Source organism: Delphinapterus leucas, unplaced genomic scaffold (assembly GCF_059928025.1).
Source record: "Delphinapterus leucas isolate spDelLeu-1000000601 "Yukka" unplaced genomic scaffold, BTC_Dleu_Yukka2 spDelLeu_asBTCV2_sq25, whole genome shotgun sequence".
NCBI classification, from domain to species: domain Eukaryota; kingdom Metazoa; phylum Chordata; class Mammalia; order Artiodactyla; family Monodontidae; genus Delphinapterus; species Delphinapterus leucas.
The window spans coordinates 6396937-6415116 of record NW_028322234.1 but is presented as its reverse complement, the minus strand read 5'-3'; the positions used below and the strand labels follow the sequence as shown (position 1 = coordinate 6415116).

General features: G+C 58.2%; 3 protein-coding genes across 4 annotated transcripts in view; 1 reads left to right on the top strand and 2 right to left on the bottom strand.

The window, feature by feature from the left end:
* CPAMD8 (C3 and PZP like alpha-2-macroglobulin domain containing 8) overlaps positions 1-8188 on the top strand; it is a 99328-nt gene extending 91140 nt beyond the window's left edge. Inside the window, exons 36-42 of the mRNA XM_022558515.2 lie at positions 733-820; positions 1620-1694; positions 2357-2462; positions 2551-2661; positions 3932-4141; positions 4459-4576; positions 6896-8188. Of these exons, the coding sequence (XP_022414223.1) occupies positions 733-820; positions 1620-1694; positions 2357-2462; positions 2551-2661; positions 3932-4141; positions 4459-4576; positions 6896-6917 (730 nt within the window). The 3' untranslated portion in view covers positions 6918-8188. The remainder of the gene's footprint in view (positions 1-732; positions 821-1619; positions 1695-2356; positions 2463-2550; positions 2662-3931; positions 4142-4458; positions 4577-6895) is intronic.
* F2RL3 (F2R like thrombin or trypsin receptor 3) lies at positions 7043-11057 on the bottom strand. 2 transcript variants are annotated; one of them, XM_089905237.1, is made up of 2 exons: positions 10825-11057; positions 7043-10600 (listed from the first exon to the last, which is right to left on the bottom strand). In XM_089905237.1, exons 1-2 carry the CDS (start codon positions 10935-10937, stop codon positions 9499-9501), a joined length of 1215 nt encoding a protein of 404 aa, XP_089761363.1. In that variant the 5' UTR covers positions 10938-11057; the 3' UTR covers positions 7043-9498. The 2 variants fall into 2 exon arrangements, with proteins under 2 accessions (XP_089761363.1, XP_022414224.2); XM_022558516.3 differs by having other exon boundaries at positions 7043-10532; positions 10829-11057.
* A 5176-nt stretch (positions 11058-16233) lies between these two features.
* Positions 16234-18180, bottom strand: part of SIN3B (SIN3 transcription regulator family member B) — a 37476-nt gene continuing 35529 nt past the window's right edge. The window contains exon 19 of the mRNA XM_022558825.3: positions 16234-18160. Within this exon, the coding sequence (XP_022414533.2) occupies positions 17930-18160 (231 nt within the window). The 3' untranslated portion in view covers positions 16234-17929. The remainder of the gene's footprint in view (positions 18161-18180) is intronic.

Sequence of the window (18180 nt, the reverse complement as noted above, 5' to 3'; positions counted from 1 at the left end):
TCCTGCTCCACAGTGAGACTCAGGATGGTTCCACTAAGCACGGCTGTGATCACCGTCTAATCAGGCGGGGGAGCGAGAAGCAGCTGGACTGGCCCAGCTGTCTGGTCCCGGCAGGCCTGCTGGGGCATCTCTGTTCCTCCCTCAGATGTGTTAAGAAAAAAACCCCACTGTGTGCCACCCGGATATAGCGTCTCTCAGGCCTCACCCCTGCCGGAAGCCTCCCCCGTCTGCCCCAGGAGCTGTGGCCACCCGGTCCCCTTGGGACACAGTCTGCAGGTTCCTCATCCAATGTCAGCCTCCCTGTCACCAGCACCCAGCACAGGGAGGGCCTGGCACACAGCAAGCCCCAGAGGCCATATTTACCCACCCCCCATGTCACAGAAGGGGAAACTGAGGGCTGGCACTGGAGAGTGACCAGGTCTCCCCCAGTGGCCTGGACTCCCTCGGCCCCATGGAGCAGCTTCCCACACTGGGGGCACAGCATGGAGTTCGGGTCAAAACACAGCCCAGAGTTGATAGACCTGGGTCAGGCCCAGAACCCTCGGCAAGGCCTTTTCTTTATGGTCTCAGTGTCTTAGCTGTGAAATGCGCTGACCAACGACCCAGCCAAGGGTGTTTGTGCAGATGGGCTGCCAGCCAGGCAGGCTCGGGGGTTGTGGGGACAGAGAGGTCCATGAATTCCACAGCGGGGCTTGAGTTCAAGAGCCTGTCTCTCTCTCCCCTCATCGGAAGGTGGCTGCATACAGGCTCCTCCAACATGGCGGTCCTGGAGGTGCCTCTGCTGTCAGGGTTCCGGGCGGACATTGAGAGCCTGGAGCAGGTGAGGTAGCACTGGTGGGCAGGGCTCGGCTCGGGTCTCTGGCTGGTGGCCCTGCCCAGGTTGCAAATTTCCAGCCCTTCATAAAATGGGTTTTGTTTTTTGTTTTTTTGTCTTTCTGGGCAAAGTTGGTGTTTGGGGGCTGGCCATCTGCTGAGGGGCAGGTGGGGAAGGGTGGGAGCTTTCCCAGTAGGTGTCATTCGGTGGGCCACCTGTGCTGTTATCCATGTGGCAGAGGAAGGGTTCAACGAACCTGCCTGCACTTTGGGGATGATCTGGGATACCAGGGAGAGATTTGCCACCATCCTCAACTTAAACAGAGACCGGCCCCCTTTTGGGGGTGGCGGAGGGGAAGAGGGTCACAAAGTGGGTAGAACAGCCTTACCTGAGGATGTCTGCAGTGTGGGGAGGGACAGGAAAGTAGGGCCTGTCCTGGGGGAGGGGGTTTGAATGGTGCAGGTGAGGCAGGAGCAGGTGGCAGGGCTCTGTGGGCGCCTAGGGGGCCACAGGGAGGCCCGGCCTGGGACTGAGGCTCGCTCAGGGGAGACTGCAGGCAGGGAAGGGGGAAGCAGGCACTCGGGACAGTGGTAACCAGCCTTGAATGCCCTCTTCTGTGTGCTGACCTCCACCCCCCTGGCCTGGCCCACGGGGACTTGCTGGATGACCGTGGGCAAACTCCTCAGCCTCCGGGGCCTTGGGTCTTCACGGGTCCAGCCCACCTTGGGCCCTTGGAGATCGGGGAGGAAGAGAGCATTGGGGTCTGAAGGGCCGGGCAGACCCTGACCTCTGGCTTCCCTGCCAGCTGCTCCTCGACAAGCACGTGGCACTGAAGAGGTACGAGGTGGCTGGTCGCAGAGTACTCTTCTACTTTGATGAGGTACTGCTGGCCGGGGGTGGTGGGTGGAGGCCTCCACGGCAGCCACATTGGCGAGGGCACAGCTGCCACGGCCCGGTGTGGTTCCTGCAATGATCTCATGCCAAGAAAAAGAAACTGGGAGAGGCAACTCAGGCGGAGTTGGCACGGCTGCCTGCCCTGTGCCCTAGCCAGCTTGCTTTGGTGCAGAAAGTTGGGAGGGGTATGGAATAGTATTCAGGCATCAAAAGGAATGAAGCAGTGATGGTTTGAACCTCAAAAACATGAGGAGTGAAGAGACAGAAAGCAGACTGGTGGTTGCCAGGAGTTGGGGGGATGGGGAGTGCAAATGGGGATAGGGTTTCCTTTTGAGGTGATGGAAATATTCTGCAGATGGATAGTGGTTGCACAAGTTTGTCAATGTCCACACACACACACAGGGAGGGAGGGCACCTGCCATGGAGGGAGTGGGGGATGAAAGACCAGCTGAGGTGTTTTTCCCAAGTGGGATGGAAGGACCCACAAAATTAAAATGGGATCACGTTTCTGTTTCACGCCTCCTGGGCATCCCGAAATCAGCCAGTTCTGGGCCCACATTTTGCGGCGTCACAGAGCACAGAGGCCGGAGCTCAGTCTCTGGCCCTAGTGGCCCCGGCCGAGCCTGAGCCTGCCCGCTGCCCCCGCAGATCCCCAGCGAGTGTTTGACGTGCGTGAGGTTATGGGCGCTCCGCCAGCACGTCGTGGGCAGGACGTCGGCGCTGCCCATCTCCGTGTATGACTACTACGAGCCTGGTAGGTCCGCGCCCAACACCCACAACTCTAGCTCAGTCCCTCACCCTGTCATCCATCACTTGGTCACCCTTCTCCCCTGGTCCCGCAGCCTTCGAGGCCACGCGCTTCTACAACGTCAGCTCGCGCAGTCCCCTCGCCCGGGAGCTGTGCGCGGGGCCTGCGTGCAACGAGGTGGAGCGTGCCTTGGCCCAGGGCCCCGGTAAGTGCGCGGGGCCATTGCCCCTTCCGACCACCCGTCACCCCGACCCCACCCGCGGCAGAGGAGGGCGTGGTAAAGGCAGGAGGACTCGGCACGGTCAAGGGCGCGCTGCCTGAGCGGAGGGGCTTGGGGTTGAGCAGAGTGGGCAGGCAGTGAGAAGGAGGCGGGGCTTAGCGGGGCGCGGGGGGGTGGGCAGTGAGGAGGGGCGGGGCCTAGGGGGGTATGAGGGGGCGGGTGTAGAAGCGGGCGGCCCAAAGGAGAGCCCTTGCCTCCGCTTCCCCACAAGCCAAAGGGTGTCGGGACCCAGGCCGGGAGCCCCAGTCGGCCACAGCGAAGGACGCAGGACGGGCTAGGGGTCCCTCGGGACCTTTTTCTTTATTTTCCAGACTTCTTGAAATGACTTTAGATTCCTTTTAATTTTTCTTTTTCTTATTTATTTATTAACATCTTTATTGGAATATAGTTGCTTTACAATGGTGTGTTAGTTTCTGCTATATAATAAAATGAATCAGCTGTACGTATACATATATCCCCATGTCTCCTCCCTCTTGCATCTCCCTCCCACCCTCCCTATCCCACCCCTCTAGGTGGTCACAAAAGCACTGAGCTGATCTCCCTGTGCTATGTGGCTGCTTCCCACTAGTGATCCGTTTTACGTTTGGTAGTGTATATATATATGTCCATGCCACTGTCTCACTTCGTCCCAGCTTACCCTTCCCCCTCCCCATATCCTCAAGTCCATTCTCTAGTAGGTCTGTGTCTTTATTCCTGTCCTGCCCCTAGGTTCTTCAGAATCAATTTTTTTTTTTTAGATTCCATATATATGTGTTAGCATACGGTATTTGTTCTTCTCTTTCTGACTTACTTCACTCTGTATGACAGACTCCAGATCCATCCACCTCACTACAGATAACTCAATTTCGTTTCTTTTTATGGCTGAGTAATATTCCATTGTATATATGTGCCACATCTTCTTTATCCATTCATCTGTCGATGGACACTTAGGTTGCTTCCATGTCCTGGCTATTGTAAGTAGAGCTGCAATGAACATAAAAGTTTTCTTTTTAAATTTTATTTTGGTAAATACTAGGCAAATACTTGCGTGAAATTCTACCAGGTCAGGGCTCAGGGCTTCCTAGGAACTGTCTCCACGCTGTGGAGTGTGGTCCGGACCCCAGGGACTTCTCCCCAACCCCAGGCCCAGGTGGAGGCAGGGATCAAGTTGGGGGGTGGAGTTCCCGGGGCCTGCCCATTTCGCCTCGCCCACCAGGCTGGTCCCCCGGCGAGGCAGGTCCTGCTGCCATCCCGGAGGAGGGGACGAAGATCACGCGCTGCGGCTGCGCGCGCGACTGCACCACCAGCGGGGACCCGGTATGTGGTTCTGACGGCGTCGTCTATGCCAGCACCTGCCACCTCCAGGAGGCTGCCTGCCGCGAACGCGTGAGATTGGAACCTGCGCCCCCTGGCCGCTGTGCCCTTGGTGAGGATCTACCCACGCCCCGCCTCGGGGACCCCACCTTGTCCCAGAATGTATCGCTCCATCTTCTTCTTTTTGCATCTGGGTCCCTTTGCATCTCCTCAGTCTTGGTCAGTCTCTCCCCAGCCCCACCCCAACTTTGTGCTTTCCTGCGTCTCCTCATCTCTGATTTCTGTGTCCGCTTCCCCACCTTGTGACCTCACCTCCTATCTGTTGCTCTGGGCCACAGATCTCCTCCCCTCAGGCCCCCTGGGCTGTTGGTCATCCAGATCCTCTCCCTCCAGTGCCTTCCCTACCGACTCAGTCCTCCTTCCTTCCAGAGCAGCCGACACCAGCCTCTGCTTTGTACAGCTACGACTATGACCTGGATCCCCTGGACGCGGGGCACGTGGCAGCCGGCCATGAGGTGGTGGACTTGGACGGGGAAGCAGAGGACAGGTGAGAGCTGGGCCTGCCCCCAACCTCCCTCCACTGGCCCTGGAACCTGGCAGGGAGTGGGAGTGACTGACGGAGGGGTCAGCCTGCTGTAGGGTTTCAGGGGATGAGGTGGGGGATCTGTTCTCCCTTGACCCCCATCCACCCAGCACACATAGAAGAGCAGCCTGTATGTGTAGGGTGAGCTTAGCGAACCCTCCCAAGGACTGGACCCCAGGACAGACCTGTCCCTGAGACCCACTGGGCCTGGGACCCCTGTTAAAGAAGAAATTATTCATGACGCAAGGAATATATTTTTCAAGGGGGAGCACTATGGAGTCTTGCAGTGGGGATAGAGATTGTAACCAACTCCTAATAATAAAAGAAGAAAAAGTGGGAATTTATAGCCAAGGAGTGGGGGGCGGCAGTCAGTGGATGGAAAGTTACTAGGAGGAAACGTCAGGGGTGAAGGGGGGATATTCTAGATAAGCCGACTGCACCTGATTGTTGCTGAAGGCAGGCCAGGGTGATGAGACATCACAGGGGGCAGGGGGTGGATGGTGGAGGACGAGGAACCCAATCAGATATCAAGGGTGATCAGTACGGTGGAGGGGGGTTTCTGGCTAAACTGACATATTAGCAGATTCTTGCTACAGTTGGGCAGTGCTGAGATGAACATGGAAGCCTAGAATTTGAGACCGAAGTGAAAAAGAGCTCAGAGGAGCCCGGGTGGAGTTTGGTTAGGTAGAGAATCTTTGTCTCCCCTAAAGGAAGGATGGAGGAAATGGTCAGGAGACCAGAGAGCCCTGTGGGGTGAGGCTGGGAAGGGGCTGCTGGGCAGACTTCCTGGACGAGGCAAATCTTTTGGGTTGAACAAACTCAACTCAAGAGGTTTAAACAGCAGGTTGATCTCTCTGCTCAGGTAAGTGCCAGGTCCTGGAGGCTGGCTGCACTGGCGGGCCTCAGAGCCCTGCCTTCCTGGGTGGCAAGGGTCTCTCCACCCCATGCTGGTGGCAAAGGCTGGTTTACATCCCCACTCAGCAAACCCAGTAGGAAAGTTTTTCCACCAGCACCAACCAAAGTCCCAGAGATTTAGGGGTGCGTCATCTTGCACCAGGCACTGGGTTTAGTTCACATGCATATAATATAATTATTGATAGGGCTGGGTTTAGGGTTACTGTTGCACTAATTTTGTTTTGCCCCCCTGTGTTTCTCCTTCCATGCCCTCTTTTGAATATCTTTTAGAATTGCATTTTGATTCAGTTATTGTTGTTTTAGCATTATTTTTTTAGCGGTAACTCTGGGGATAAGACTATCATCTTTAAATTTTTCACAGTCTACTTGGTGGGAGTATTGTAACCACCTTCAGCAAAATGTAGCAACTTTGAAGCCATTTCTGTCCATGTGTTGTCCCCTCCCACCTCTCATGCTAATAATTATCATATGTATAACTTTAAAGTCGCCCAAGTGTTGCCCACCCTGTCCAGTGTCTTCTGAGAGAGGTCTGCTTTTATTTTCTTTTTGCAGGGGAAGATTTTTATTAAACTTCTAAATTTGAGGTACCATAGGTTCACACGCAGTTGGAAGAAATAATAGAGAGATCTTAGGTGCCCTTCATCCAGTTCCCCCCCGTGGTAACATCTCCCAGAACTCAAGTTACAGTGTAACACCAGGAAATTGACATCAATGCAATCTACCCGTCTTACTCCTATTTCACCACTTTTACATGCACTTATTTGCAGTCGAGTCTGCAATTTTCCCCCACGTGTAGATTTGTGTAATCATGACCACAGTCAAGATACAGGACAGCCCATCACCTCAAGGATCCCTTTAGCTGCAGGTTTATAGCCACACCCACCTCGATTTCCGCCCCCCCCCCAACCATTCATTTGTTCTCCTGCTCTATACTTTTGCCATTTCAGGGATGCTTTGTAAACAGAATTGTGGGGTATGTAACCTTTTGAGATTGGCTTTTTCTCACTCAGCAGAGTTCCCTTGCTGTCCATCCATGGTGTTGTATCAATAGTTCCTCCCTTTTCACAGCTGATTGAGTTCCACAGATAAGTCTTCTGTTTGATCAGTGGTCCCTTGCATGCTGCGCTCATTCTTACCAGAAGTGAAGGCCCCATCCCATCACTGTGGCCTGGTGGGGATGGGCGGGGTCCTGAGGGGCCCTGCTGGACCATGTCCCCCCAACCCCGGCTCCAGGTGGGGCGCTCATGTCTCAGTGGGCGGAGGCAGCCAGGCCGAGCCACTTGGAGGTGGGTTTAGGGAGTGGTCCGCAGTCCCGCCCCCGCCAGGCCTGGCAGCCCACAGGCATTTTTCGGCTTCTCTCCCCATCAGTCAGAGTGGCTTCTCTTCCTAAAGCTCCGAGCAGGAAGACGTGATCTGGCTGTGATTTCGCCCCACCGGAAGAGGGTCGCTGACAGGAGACTTGACTGTCTGGGGGCTGCTGGACCCTGCCCGGGTGACCCCTGCTTCCAAACGAACCCGATAAACAGACCATCAGAGACGATGGTGGGCCTCCTGGGGGCCCAGTCCCCACCTCAACAGGAAGGATGGTCAGCGAGGTGGCTGGAGGCGCCCCCCTCCCTGCCAGCTGCAGCTGGAGCACCAGTCACCCCACCCTACAGCCTTGGGCTGGGTGGCCAGAGCAGCTCCCACAGCCTGACTCCTACAGTTCTGCTCCCCGGAGGAGGGACATTTCTGGGAAGGACTCATAGCCAAAGACCTGTTTCTGAGGGGGCATGACTCTGGCCAAATCAGGGACGTAGCGTCAGCAACTTAGAAACAAAACAGGCTGCTTTTCTGCATAATGACTACCTGGGCTGCTGAAACCCCGGACCCAAACCCCAAATTGTCCCAGAACTGTCACAGTCCCTGCACCCCTGCCTCAACCCAGGGGTCCCTGAATGTTTAGCCTCGACAGCACCACCACTTTCTCTGCAGAGAAAGTCCTGGGCTCCAGACAGATGCACCTTTATCTGCCCACTTCCTGACCTCAACCTCTGAACCCCTGATCTTCCAATGCCCCGCCTGGAAGATTGTCCCCCTCCTAGCAGCCTGGGAGGGTGTCCCAGCTCTGGACCTACCGAAGCCGTATGCTCAGACCTGCCTCCCGGCTCTCCGTGCCCCCTCCTGCATTCTCCTGTCTTCCGCCTCCACGGTGGTAATTTATTTCAGCCAACACTGCTCATCTCTGGACAGCACGGAGACCCTGAGGGGGCTGCCCAGCCTGTGGGTCCCCGTCGTGCAGCACCGGCCACTTTCCACGCCCCTGACCCCTGCCATCCTGCAAGGTTACAGCGCCCTTGCCGAGGCCCTGTTGCCACTTGCCATAGAGGCTGCTGGTGTAATAAAAGCTCATTTCCATAGAGTCCGTGACAGACTTGGGCCTCCTGCGGGCAGGGGAGGCTGAGAGGCAGCTCTAAGCGCTGGAGCCCAGCTCCCTTCCGGCCCCTCACCTCCATTCCTTCATCTACAGCCCAGCCTTTCAGAGCAGGGTGAGGCTTTGGAACACTTGCATCCCAGGGTAATCATAGATTCCCATGCACTTGTAAGAAATCAGACCAATACAGAGAGGTCCTGGCTACCCTTTACCCAGCCTCCCCCAGTGGTAACATCTTGGAAGACTCTAGCACATCATCACACCAGGCTATTGACATGATATTCTTCATTGACTTTATTCACACAGCCCCAGGTTCACTTTTACGTGGGAGAGCGTGTGTGCGCGCGCCTGTGTGTGTGTGTGTGTCCATCCTGGGGCTTCCGGCTCACTCTTCCCCAGACCAGAGACATGTGAACTTGATGGGGAGCCCAGGAATGGCACCCATTCCCCTCTGCCTCTGGAGAGGGCTTGTGTACTCCCACAGTTGATGCCTCGGTGGCTCCTGACACTGTGCCCTGTGTTGCCTTCTGGGGTGGGGAACGGCAGGGTGTGTGTGTATGTGTGTCTGGGGTATGGCTGCCCTTCCCCATGTGGTGCCCCCTGACTTGATTCAGAGCAGCCTTCAGCTGGCTGGGGGTGGGTTCTGCAAAGCTGCAGCCCCCCTGACCCTGGGTGTACACTGTAAATCCTTGCATTGCTCCACCCACCCAGTCCATGGGGGAGTTACCTGAGAAGAGGGATCAGACCAAGGGAAAGCAGGAGGAGGTGACGTCTTGCAGCCAGGGTGACAGTAGGAGGCTGAGCCCTGTGGCTCCCAGTGATGGGTTGCACCAGGCTTTGGGGAGCAGAGTAGAGGTCTCCAGTGCTCAGGAGATGCCCCAGAACACTAAGGCCCATCCTGGGAACGAGGACCACCAGCGGAGCTCCCAGCCGCCTTGGCCACAAGCGGGGAGGGCGCCCGAGCCTCCTTCTGGGTGGGGTCCTGCTGCAGGTCCAAGGCAGCATCAGCTTCGCCTTGTCCACACCTTGGACACAGACACAGGCGAGCTGGCTGGGCCTGGTAACCTGCATTTAATGCTCGCCTTAGTTTCCTGGGGCTGCTGTAGCCAAGTACCACATACCAGGTGGCTTAAAACAACAGAAATTTATTCTCTGACAGTTCTGGAGGCCATAAGTCTGAGATAAAGGTGGGCAGGGTTGGCTCCTTCTGGGGGCTCTGAGGGAGCGTCTGTCCCAGGCTGGTCTCCTGGCTTCTTCTGGTGGCTGCCAGCAGTCTGTGGCATCCCTTGGCTTGTGGCCATATCACCCCATCTCTGCCTCCGTGGTCACATGGCCTTCCCTGTGTGTCTCTGTGTCCTCTTCTTATAAGGACTCCAGTCACATCGGATTTTGGGCCTGCCCTACTCTAGTGTGACCTCATCCTAACTAATTACACCTGCAATGACCTTATTTCCAAATAAGCTCACTTTTGGAGGTTCTCGGTGGACATGAATGGGGAGGGGACCCTATTCAACCCAGTGCAACCCCCTTCCTGTTTGTCCGGCCTGTGGAGGGGCTGTCACACAAACGAGGAGGACCGGGTGCAGGTCGCCGGGCTGCACCCCTCCCTGGAAGCTGTTGCAGTACCAGGCGCCCGGCGAAGCATCACTTCCTGCACCTTGCTCCTGAACTCGGCCGACACATAGTAGTAGATGAAGGGGTCTACACAGCTGTTGAGGGTGCTGAGCGCCAGGCTGGGCAGGTAGGCGGCGTACAGGTCCCCCCAGGCATCATGGTCCGGGTTTGAGTAGTGCAGGAGCAGCAGCACGTTGCTGGGCGCAAAGAGGGCCACGGCCGAGGTCAGCACCAGTGCGGTCAGCCTCAGCGCGTGGCTGTAACGCCGGCCGCCGGCCGCCAGCGTGTGCAGGGTGGCCCCGTAACTCAGCAGCATGGCCAGCAGCGGCAGGAAGCAGCCGAGCACCGCCAGGCAGATGAAGGCGGGCCGCCAGTAGGAGGCCTGGGCACCGACGGGCAGCACGTCGTGGCAGAGCACGTGGTCTGAACGCGACAGCCGGAAGGTCTGCTGCTGCAGCGCCAGGGGCAGCGCCAGGGCGGCTGCCACCAGCCAGGCTGTGACACAGAGCCCGATGGCCAGGCGCTGGCCTCGCAGGGTGCGGGCCCGCAGCGGGTGCACCACGGCCAGGTAGCGGTCCAGGCTGATGGCGGCCAGTAGCAGCACGGAGCCGTACATGTGACCATAGAGCGCGGCCGTGTCCAGGCGGCAGGCGGCCTCGCCGAAGGGCCAGCGCTGGCCCCGCAGGTGGTAGGTGATGCGTGGCGGCAGCGCCAGGGCCAGCAGCAGGTCAGCCGCTGCCAAGTTCATCAGCAGCACCGTGGACGGTAGTTGTGGCACCCGTGTGGCCAGCACCCACAGCGCCAGGCCATTGGCGGGCAGCCCCACTGCCAGGGCCAGCCCGTAGAGCGCGGGCACCAGTCTCGTGGGCACCCAGCCTAGCAGCAGTGCCCGAGAGCTGCCCGGGACCTCCAGAGTGTTGCTGTCATTGGCACAGGGCTGGCCAGGGAAGCTGCGCAGGTGGGGCCACGGTGTGCTATCTGAGGGAGAGAGGCCCGGAGGGAAAGGGGATAGAAGCGCTGAGAGGCCAGGAGTCACCCCCCCACCCCTAGCCCCTCACCTGGTTCCCCAGCTGGATGGCGAGGCCCCTGAGAAACTTTAGATCTAGCCCCCAGCTCTCAGGAGCCCCTGGGCTGGTGGGACAGAGCTGGACACGGAAACCCCCAGCCCTGGGGACTCAGGGTTGGGCTGGAGATGCCCCACCCCCGTTCCCTGTCTCCCCTTCACCGGCTCTGGGCACCCTCCCAGTCCCAAGGCAGGGCCCGAGGTCACTCACCATCACCTCTCTCCGTGCTACCCCCATCATCGTCGTAGATAATGGGGGTCTGAGTGTCATCTAGGCTGAACCCCAGTGCTAGGGGCCACAGCATCAGGAGAGCCCACATGTTGCTGGTGCTGGGTGCCGGCTACTCTGGGCTGTGGCCGGCTGACCTCAGGCTTCCTGCCTGGCCGGACCCCTCTACCCCCGCCCCCAGCTTCCTGAGTGCCGGCGGAGGAGGGGACAAGGTCTGGTGAGATAAACCGGTCCCTGCCCCCATGAGCCCGTGGGAGGCCCAAAGCCTGGCCTGAGGAGGCCTGGCAGCTGGAGTTACTTGGGGTCTAGGTGCTGGGCCAGTAAGATGGGAGAGGAGGTGCCAGGCTGCAGCCCCCGTCCAGCCTAGGAAGCCTCTGTAGGCCAAGTGGCCACTTCTTGCTGGCCGATCACATCTCGGCCCCATCCTCATGACAGCCCAGCCCTCTGTGCCACGCTCCCCTCCCTCCATCAGGAACGCTTGGCCCTTCCTGAAGCCCCCTCCTCCCAAACCCCACCCCCGGCTCTGGCAGGCAGGACCCCAAATCAGAGGCCAGGGCAGGTGAGCGGACCCCCCCCACCCCAGATGCCCCTGGCCCTCTGTGGAGGTTACCCTGCCGTATGCAGCCTCACCCACGCCCCAGCACAGGTCCCCCGGCAGGCGCAGAGAGGGGCAAGCCTTGTGAGCCTGTTGAGGAGGTCTTGGTTCTCAGCCAGAACCCCCGATGCTGAGCATGCGCTGTCCTGGGGGTCTTAGGGGAGCGTGGCTGCAGCCCCCTCTGGGAGGGGTGCCCATTTCCAGTTCTCAAAGCCGCTTCTGCTCTGGTCCTGACCCCACGTTCAGCCTGGGGTCCCAGGTGTGACCAGGGGCCACAGCCATACCTGAGCCAGAGGGGGTGGCCCAGCCAGCCCAGAGAGCCCCCTGAACCACCTTCCCTTGGGGTCCTCATCCCTCAGACCTCTCCACGTCCCACCCAGAGGGGAGGGTACTCCTCCGTCCTGAATACGATCCCCGCTCCAGACCTCAGAGCAGCTACACCGTCCTACCCTGGGGGAGCCCTGCACTGGGGGTGCTCAGTCTCTGTGAGGTCAGGGCTGGGTTACAGTGGTGGGGGCAATGTCTGGGAGCAGATGGACCCCAAGGGGGCAGTGGGGGTCAGGGAAGAAGAAATGAACTAGGGGTGGGAGAGGGGGTCAGATGCAGCCGTGTCCTAGTATGGCGAACCCTAATCTAGCCACACACTCGGGGACATGGGAACCAGCCAGGAAATGACCGAGCAGTCCTGGACAGAGTCAGTGCAGCCAGAGGCCGAGATGCCGAGGTCCCTGCCCCCCAGCCCCAGGGTTGGTCGGCGGGGATATAGGCCTGGAGAGCTCCAGTCAGGGCAGGGGTCTCAGCCAGGAACCTCTCCCTCATTTCTGAGCAGTTTCCACCAGCACCAATGACAAAGTCATCCCACACCTACGCCTCACAGCACACGTGACCAGCGATGATGGTGACGCCCACAGCGCACAGGAAGACGGGGATGGGGACCCCCTGCTGCCCTCCAGGAGAGAGCAGGGAATCTGCTCAGGGGAAGCTGGGCCCGGCAGCTCTTCCCTGCCAGGGATAGGGCGGACTGGAGCGTGAGGCGGGTGGTTTGACTCAGGAATTCCGTGTCTAGGAATTTATGGCGAGTCTGTACAGGGAAACGCTCAGGAAGACGTCTGTACAGGGAAATTTCCGGCAGCGGGGCGGGGGGCCATAAACAACCCCCCCTCACCCCTGCCGCCACGGAAACAGCCGTGGAGGTGCAGGGCCGCTGTTTCCAATCGGATGACAAGCCCCGTGAATACCTCCTGGGGGACACTGGGGGAAGCTGCCTTCGGGGGGAGGGACATGGGCACCTACTCTTCTCTGTGAGCTTTTTTTGTGCTGTTGGAATTTTCTGTGCCGTGCGTCACTTTCCATAAAAACTCATGTTTCAAAAAAGGCATAACAGTAGCTTTAAAAGGAAGGAAATTCTGACACAGGCTACAACATGGATGAACCTTGAAGACATTGGGCTGAGTGAAATGAGCCAGTCACCAAAGGACAAATACTGTATGATTCCACTTGTATGAAGTCCCTAGAGTGGCCAAGTGCACAGAGACTGAAAGAAGCAGAAGGGTGGTTGCCAGGGGCTAGGGGTGTGGGGAATGGGGAGTTAGTGTTTAGTCGAAGATAGAGTTTCGGTTTGGGAAGATGAACAGAGTCTGGAGATGGGTGGTGGGCATGGTTATACAACCACGTGGATGTACTTTTTGTTTATTTATTTACTCATTTACTCATGGCTGCGCTGCAAGGCTTTGCGCCATCCTAGTTCCCCAACCAGGGATCGAACCCACACTATCGGCAGTGAAAGCACCGAGTCCTAACCACTGGACCACCAGGGAATTCCCAACGTGGGTGTGCGTTATGTCACTGAACTGTACACTTAAAATGGTCGCGTGGTAAGTTGTGTTACGTGTGTTTTATCACAATTTAAATAAGTGAAAGGGCTTCCCTGGTGGCGCAGCGGTTGAGAGTCCGCCTGCCGATGCAGGGCACACGGGTTCGTGCCCCGGTCCGGGAGGATCCCACATGCCGCGGAGCGGCTGGGCCCGTGAGCCATGGCCATGGCCGCTGAGCCTGTGCTCCGCGACGGGAGAGGCCACAACAGTGAGAGGCCGGCGTACTGCAAAAAATAAATAAATAAATAGATAAGTGAAAAAAACGGCAAACAGACCTAAGCCAGTGGCTAGTCCTGGGACGACTCATCCTCCAGCCTCATCTAGACCCTCCAAGGCCCCTCCCCCAAGCCTGTCCTCCCTGGCTGCCCCTTCCTGCCTCACCGTCTCCACTGGAAGATGGAGGTCATTGATGACTCAGCCCCTCAAGTCCTTCCGAGGCAATGCTTCTCGGGATGGCCATCTTTGTGGAAATTGTGTTTTCTTTATGTTGTACTTTGAAGCCAGATGGGTACCTGCAAATGTGCCCGGATCTCCCCTCATTCCCGGGCTGGGCCTCGGCCTGCGGCCAGGGACATTAACCCTCGGACCGGAATGAGAGGTGGGTGCTGTGACCCCCGACTTGCCGGGCACCAAGGTTTGAGGTCCAGCCCTCTCAACCACAGAGGCCCTATGCTTCATCCCTGGAACCCCAAATCTGAGTCTGCTCACCTGTCCTGTGGGCTGGAGCTCCCGCACACAGGGCTGCATGGAGAAGGTTCTGGAGAGCCTCCGGCAGGGCTGGAGGTATTGCATGCTCATCATCCCCCATCCCTGCAGGCTCTTTCTGGGCACATTGCATCCCTACCAGTCCCACCGCTACCAGTTCTACCCCCCACCCCCCACCCCCACGCCCGCCACGGACCTCCTGAGACTGATTTTAGGTCAACTTGCTTTTTAGGACAATCAGCTTCATTCTCAGCCAGGACATCAGGTGCATCGCGCTAGTTCTATTTTGCAAAGACCCAGCAAGGCCAACACCTCATTAGGAACAGAGTAAATGTTCTACCTGAGCCCCCCAACTCCACTGCTGCCCCAAGCACCACAGGCAATCCCCGCCCCCCTCCACCATGCTAGGGAGGGGGAGGGCAGCCCACCTGGTCCTGCAGCTCCGCACCACTTGAAGGAGGCCGGAAGGGGAGCTGCAGGGCCGTTAGGATGAGGGCTGCTTTATGTAGGCGCAGGGCCCAGATCCTCATCCACATTTGCCGAGCCCCCTCTGCCACATGGAGCTGCTGTCTTTCAGGCCAGCGGAGACCCTCCCTCCTGTCTCTTGTCCAGGAACCTCATCCCAGTCACAGGCACTGCCCACTCGAGGGCAGGCACTCTTCTGGAAGGTGTCCACTAGGGCTGGAATCCTGGGGCCAGGAGTTCTGCCCGCCACAGAGGTCCCTGGGGACGCCTCTTGTCTGCTCTCCTGGGACCGGGTGTCCTTTCTGGGAGCTGCAGCAACCGCCATCTGCCTCCCAGCCCTGCCCTCCCAGGGCTTCCAACAAAAGCCAGTCTAGGAGCACAGAGCGGGCCCTGGACACGGCCGGATGTGAGCTTGCGGCAGGAGAAATCTAGGGCAGCACCAAGCCTCGGTCACAAACTCCCCAGGAGCTCTGACCCTCTGGGGAGTTGCGCACTGCCAGGGGCGTGGGGGGGGGGGTCCCTGGGAGGCAGCTGTGGCCCCTTGGGAAGGTTGGGGACAACTCTTGGGAGAGGACTTGCCAGGTGGGCAGGGTGGGCTGGGCAGAAGGCAGGGCCAACTGAGCTCAGGGACCCAATGGGTGAGGCCTGGCAGTGGGCACTGAGTGGGAGGGGAGGGGGTCGGCCAGTTGTGCTGCAAAAGCTTCGCAGGGTGAGGGGCAGCTAAGAGGACCCTAAGCAGAGCTGAGGGCTCCCTCTTACCTGGAGGCAGGTGTGGGGCTGGTAGGAGGGGGTCCTGGAGATGTTCAGGGGACCCAATGATGGTGAAGACACAGGAGGTGAGAGGAAAGGAGGGGGCAGGGGGGCAGCTGGGAGGGGGGACCAGAGAGCACGGAGGGTGGTTTTGTAGGGCTGGAGGAGGGAGAGACCCCGCATCCCCCGCCATCTGTGGGCTTCTGGACCTGGTGTCAGAAGCGGGTGGGCAGGCACAGAAAGCTCACAGCAAACGCTGCAGTCTTCAAATTATGTTTTGCATGTGCAACACTGGAAGGAAACACTTCTCATTTCCAGCAAATACGAAAACTGAGCTGGGAATGAACACACCCAAGTCCCCTACATACGAACCTTCAAGTTGAGAACGTGGGTTCCATCAGCGTCAGGCGTGAGTGAAACTGCAGCTTGCCCTCCGTCTCCTGTTGCTGACGATCCTTCAGCTCTACCATCTCCCACCTCCTCTCCCTCCTCCAGTCAGTCACCCTTCTCACCTGTTCACTTGACGCCAGCCCTGTATGCCAGCTGTTGTACTGTACCAGTGTCCTTTCAAGGGACTCTACTGCAAGATTAAAAATGTTTTATTTTTTTGTGTTTGTTTTTCATGTATTATTTGTGTGAAAAGTATTATAAACCTATTATAGTACAGTACCATATAGCCGATGGTGTTAGTTGGGTACCTAGGCTAACTTCGTTGGAACAAATTGGACTTGGCGAATGCGCTCTCGGAACAGAACTTGCTTGTATGTAGGGGACTTATGTATTCTAGAAAACACCCTGGAGGCGGGGCCATGCCCCAGGGGAAACAGGACCCTGTTGCGCAGCCACAGGGAAGCCACGGGGGGGGGGGTCCCCACATGGGGTTTGAGAACTCCCAGGCACGCCTGTGCAGACACTCCCTGCGGTCAGGCCAACTCCCCTGGCAGTGAGAGGTCACCCCCAGATTTGCTCACAGGAAATGACTGACTGAACCTCACAGCTTTAGATCAATATTTAATTTTTAGCTTTAATGTGCAAATAAATAGAAAAGGAAAACTACATTCAAAACAGCTGCAAAGGAAGTACAAGCCCCAGAACAGAAATTCTTCAAAAACAGAAGAGATGCTCCCTAGAAGCATGCAGGATGGGGGGCTTGGTGGGGTATGGCCCGCACCCCAGGCCCAGGCAGAGGCACAGGAGGGGCTGCGGGCTCCCGAGGAGGACGGCTGCCGGGAGGGTCTGGTTCAGGAATTCTGATAAGTTTCCTTCTTATAAAACAAGGATGCGTACAAAGTGCATGGATTACACGTGAGAAAACACGGGTGAGGAGACACCCAGGTGGGACAGGTTGGCCTCGGAATCGCCCAGGCCTGGAGTCACAGGCTTTGCAAACCTCGAGTTCCACAGGTAAACTTCTAGAAACACGTCTCCAATTCCCGGAACCTTGGGTGTTTGGCACAGCTCAGCTGCAGGAAGGCAAGGGCTGCGGCTGGCAGAGGCAGCTGCACGGGGGTTCTTCCAGGCCCACGGGTCAGTGGAGCCCACTCGCTGATGGTGTCAGGGGCCCGGCCAGAGCTTCTCATGGTGCAGGAAGTTCAAAAAGCTGGTTCCTAGCCCGAACTGCTTGGCATTCTTGGCACAGAAGAAGCTTTTGCCCCTCACACCATACCCGCCCCGGGGGGTGGCTGCCGGAATGGAGGCGTTGGGGTGGGTATGCAGAAGTCCACGAAGAGGGCTGTCACCCCCAGAGGGGCCGTGGGACTTGGCCGTTGTAGAACTTACAACCACTAAGAGAGCATAAAGGAATAAATATGTGTGCATATATATACTTCTAGAACGTCCATCTTAGGTACACAACCGCACCCCAGGGCCCTCCCAGGGTGGGACCACTCGAGCTCAGCGGGTGCGGCAGGCCAGGCCCCCTCCCCTCACGTGCCCAGAGTCCAGCTGTCGGATCAACATGGGGTTTGAGTCTCTTTTTTTCCAGAGCAGGGTCTTCTGGCCAGTTCTGGTGCCGCCTGCCCACTCTGTCTGGATGTCAAAGCAGGATCCCAACAGTCTGGCTGAAAGGGCTCTTCTCACTTTCGAAGTGACCGAGGACCCCAGGCAGGCACCCGCTGGGCCAAGCTGATGCCCGAACTGTCAGATGCAGGCTGTTGCCCAGCTTGGGAAATGTTTCTAGAAGCCTGGGAAGGACATGCTTTTCAAGCAGGTCCACCTGGGCCCGACTCCTCCGACGTCAGGGACCCTCAAACGCTGACCCCTCCTGAACGTGAGCCCTTGCGCGGCTCTCCACCCACTTTCACCATACGCAGGAAAGGACCAGCGGTGCCCAAGCCTGGGGATTTGGCATGTGTGACGGGAGTAGCCCAGCAGGCATGTGAACGCACTCACTTGTGCCTTGAGCGGTGCACTGCTTCTCCCCCTCCCAGTGGGGACTGAGCCCCTAGAGTGCAAGTGCGGGGAGTGCTTTACTTCTGGCACAGGACGGGCCCAAAGGAAGCGGGGAAGCCAAGAGGGATGGCAGCGTGGGGCCGAGAGCCGACACAACCCGCCCTTCTCTGGAGCTCACAGCCCATAGCAGCAAGGCTGGGGGACGCTCTGCTCCCCTCACACTGTTCATGAAAACGCCCGATGGACACACAGGCCGAGGAAGCAACTGCACTAAGTGCGGGTCGTGGTGCCCGCGTGGCAGCGTCAGGGCGAGGCCGGGCGGCGGTTGTACTGCACTCGGTAGCGGGTCACCGGCAGCCCGTGCACATGAGCCGTCTCGCAGAGCGTCTTGCAGGGCACCATGTCCTCGTCCTCCTCGCCCATCAGCCAGTCCTGCACCAGGCTGGCTGCCTCCACCGGCACGTTGTCCTCCAGCCAGCGGCTGTGCCACTCCTCGAAGTGCTGGTGGTGGCGCAGCAGGACCAGGGGCTGCACCTGCAGGGGGCGGGGGAGAG

Coding starts and splice junctions, on each gene's coding strand:
- F2RL3 (XM_089905237.1), bottom strand. CDS start 10,937: ATGTGGGCTCTCCTGATGCTGTGGCCCCTAGCACTGGGGTTCAGCCTA. Junction 10,601..10,824: donor ACGGAGAGAGGTGATGGTGA/GTGACCTCGGGC, acceptor GTGAGGGGCTAG/GGGTGGGGGGGTGACTCCTG.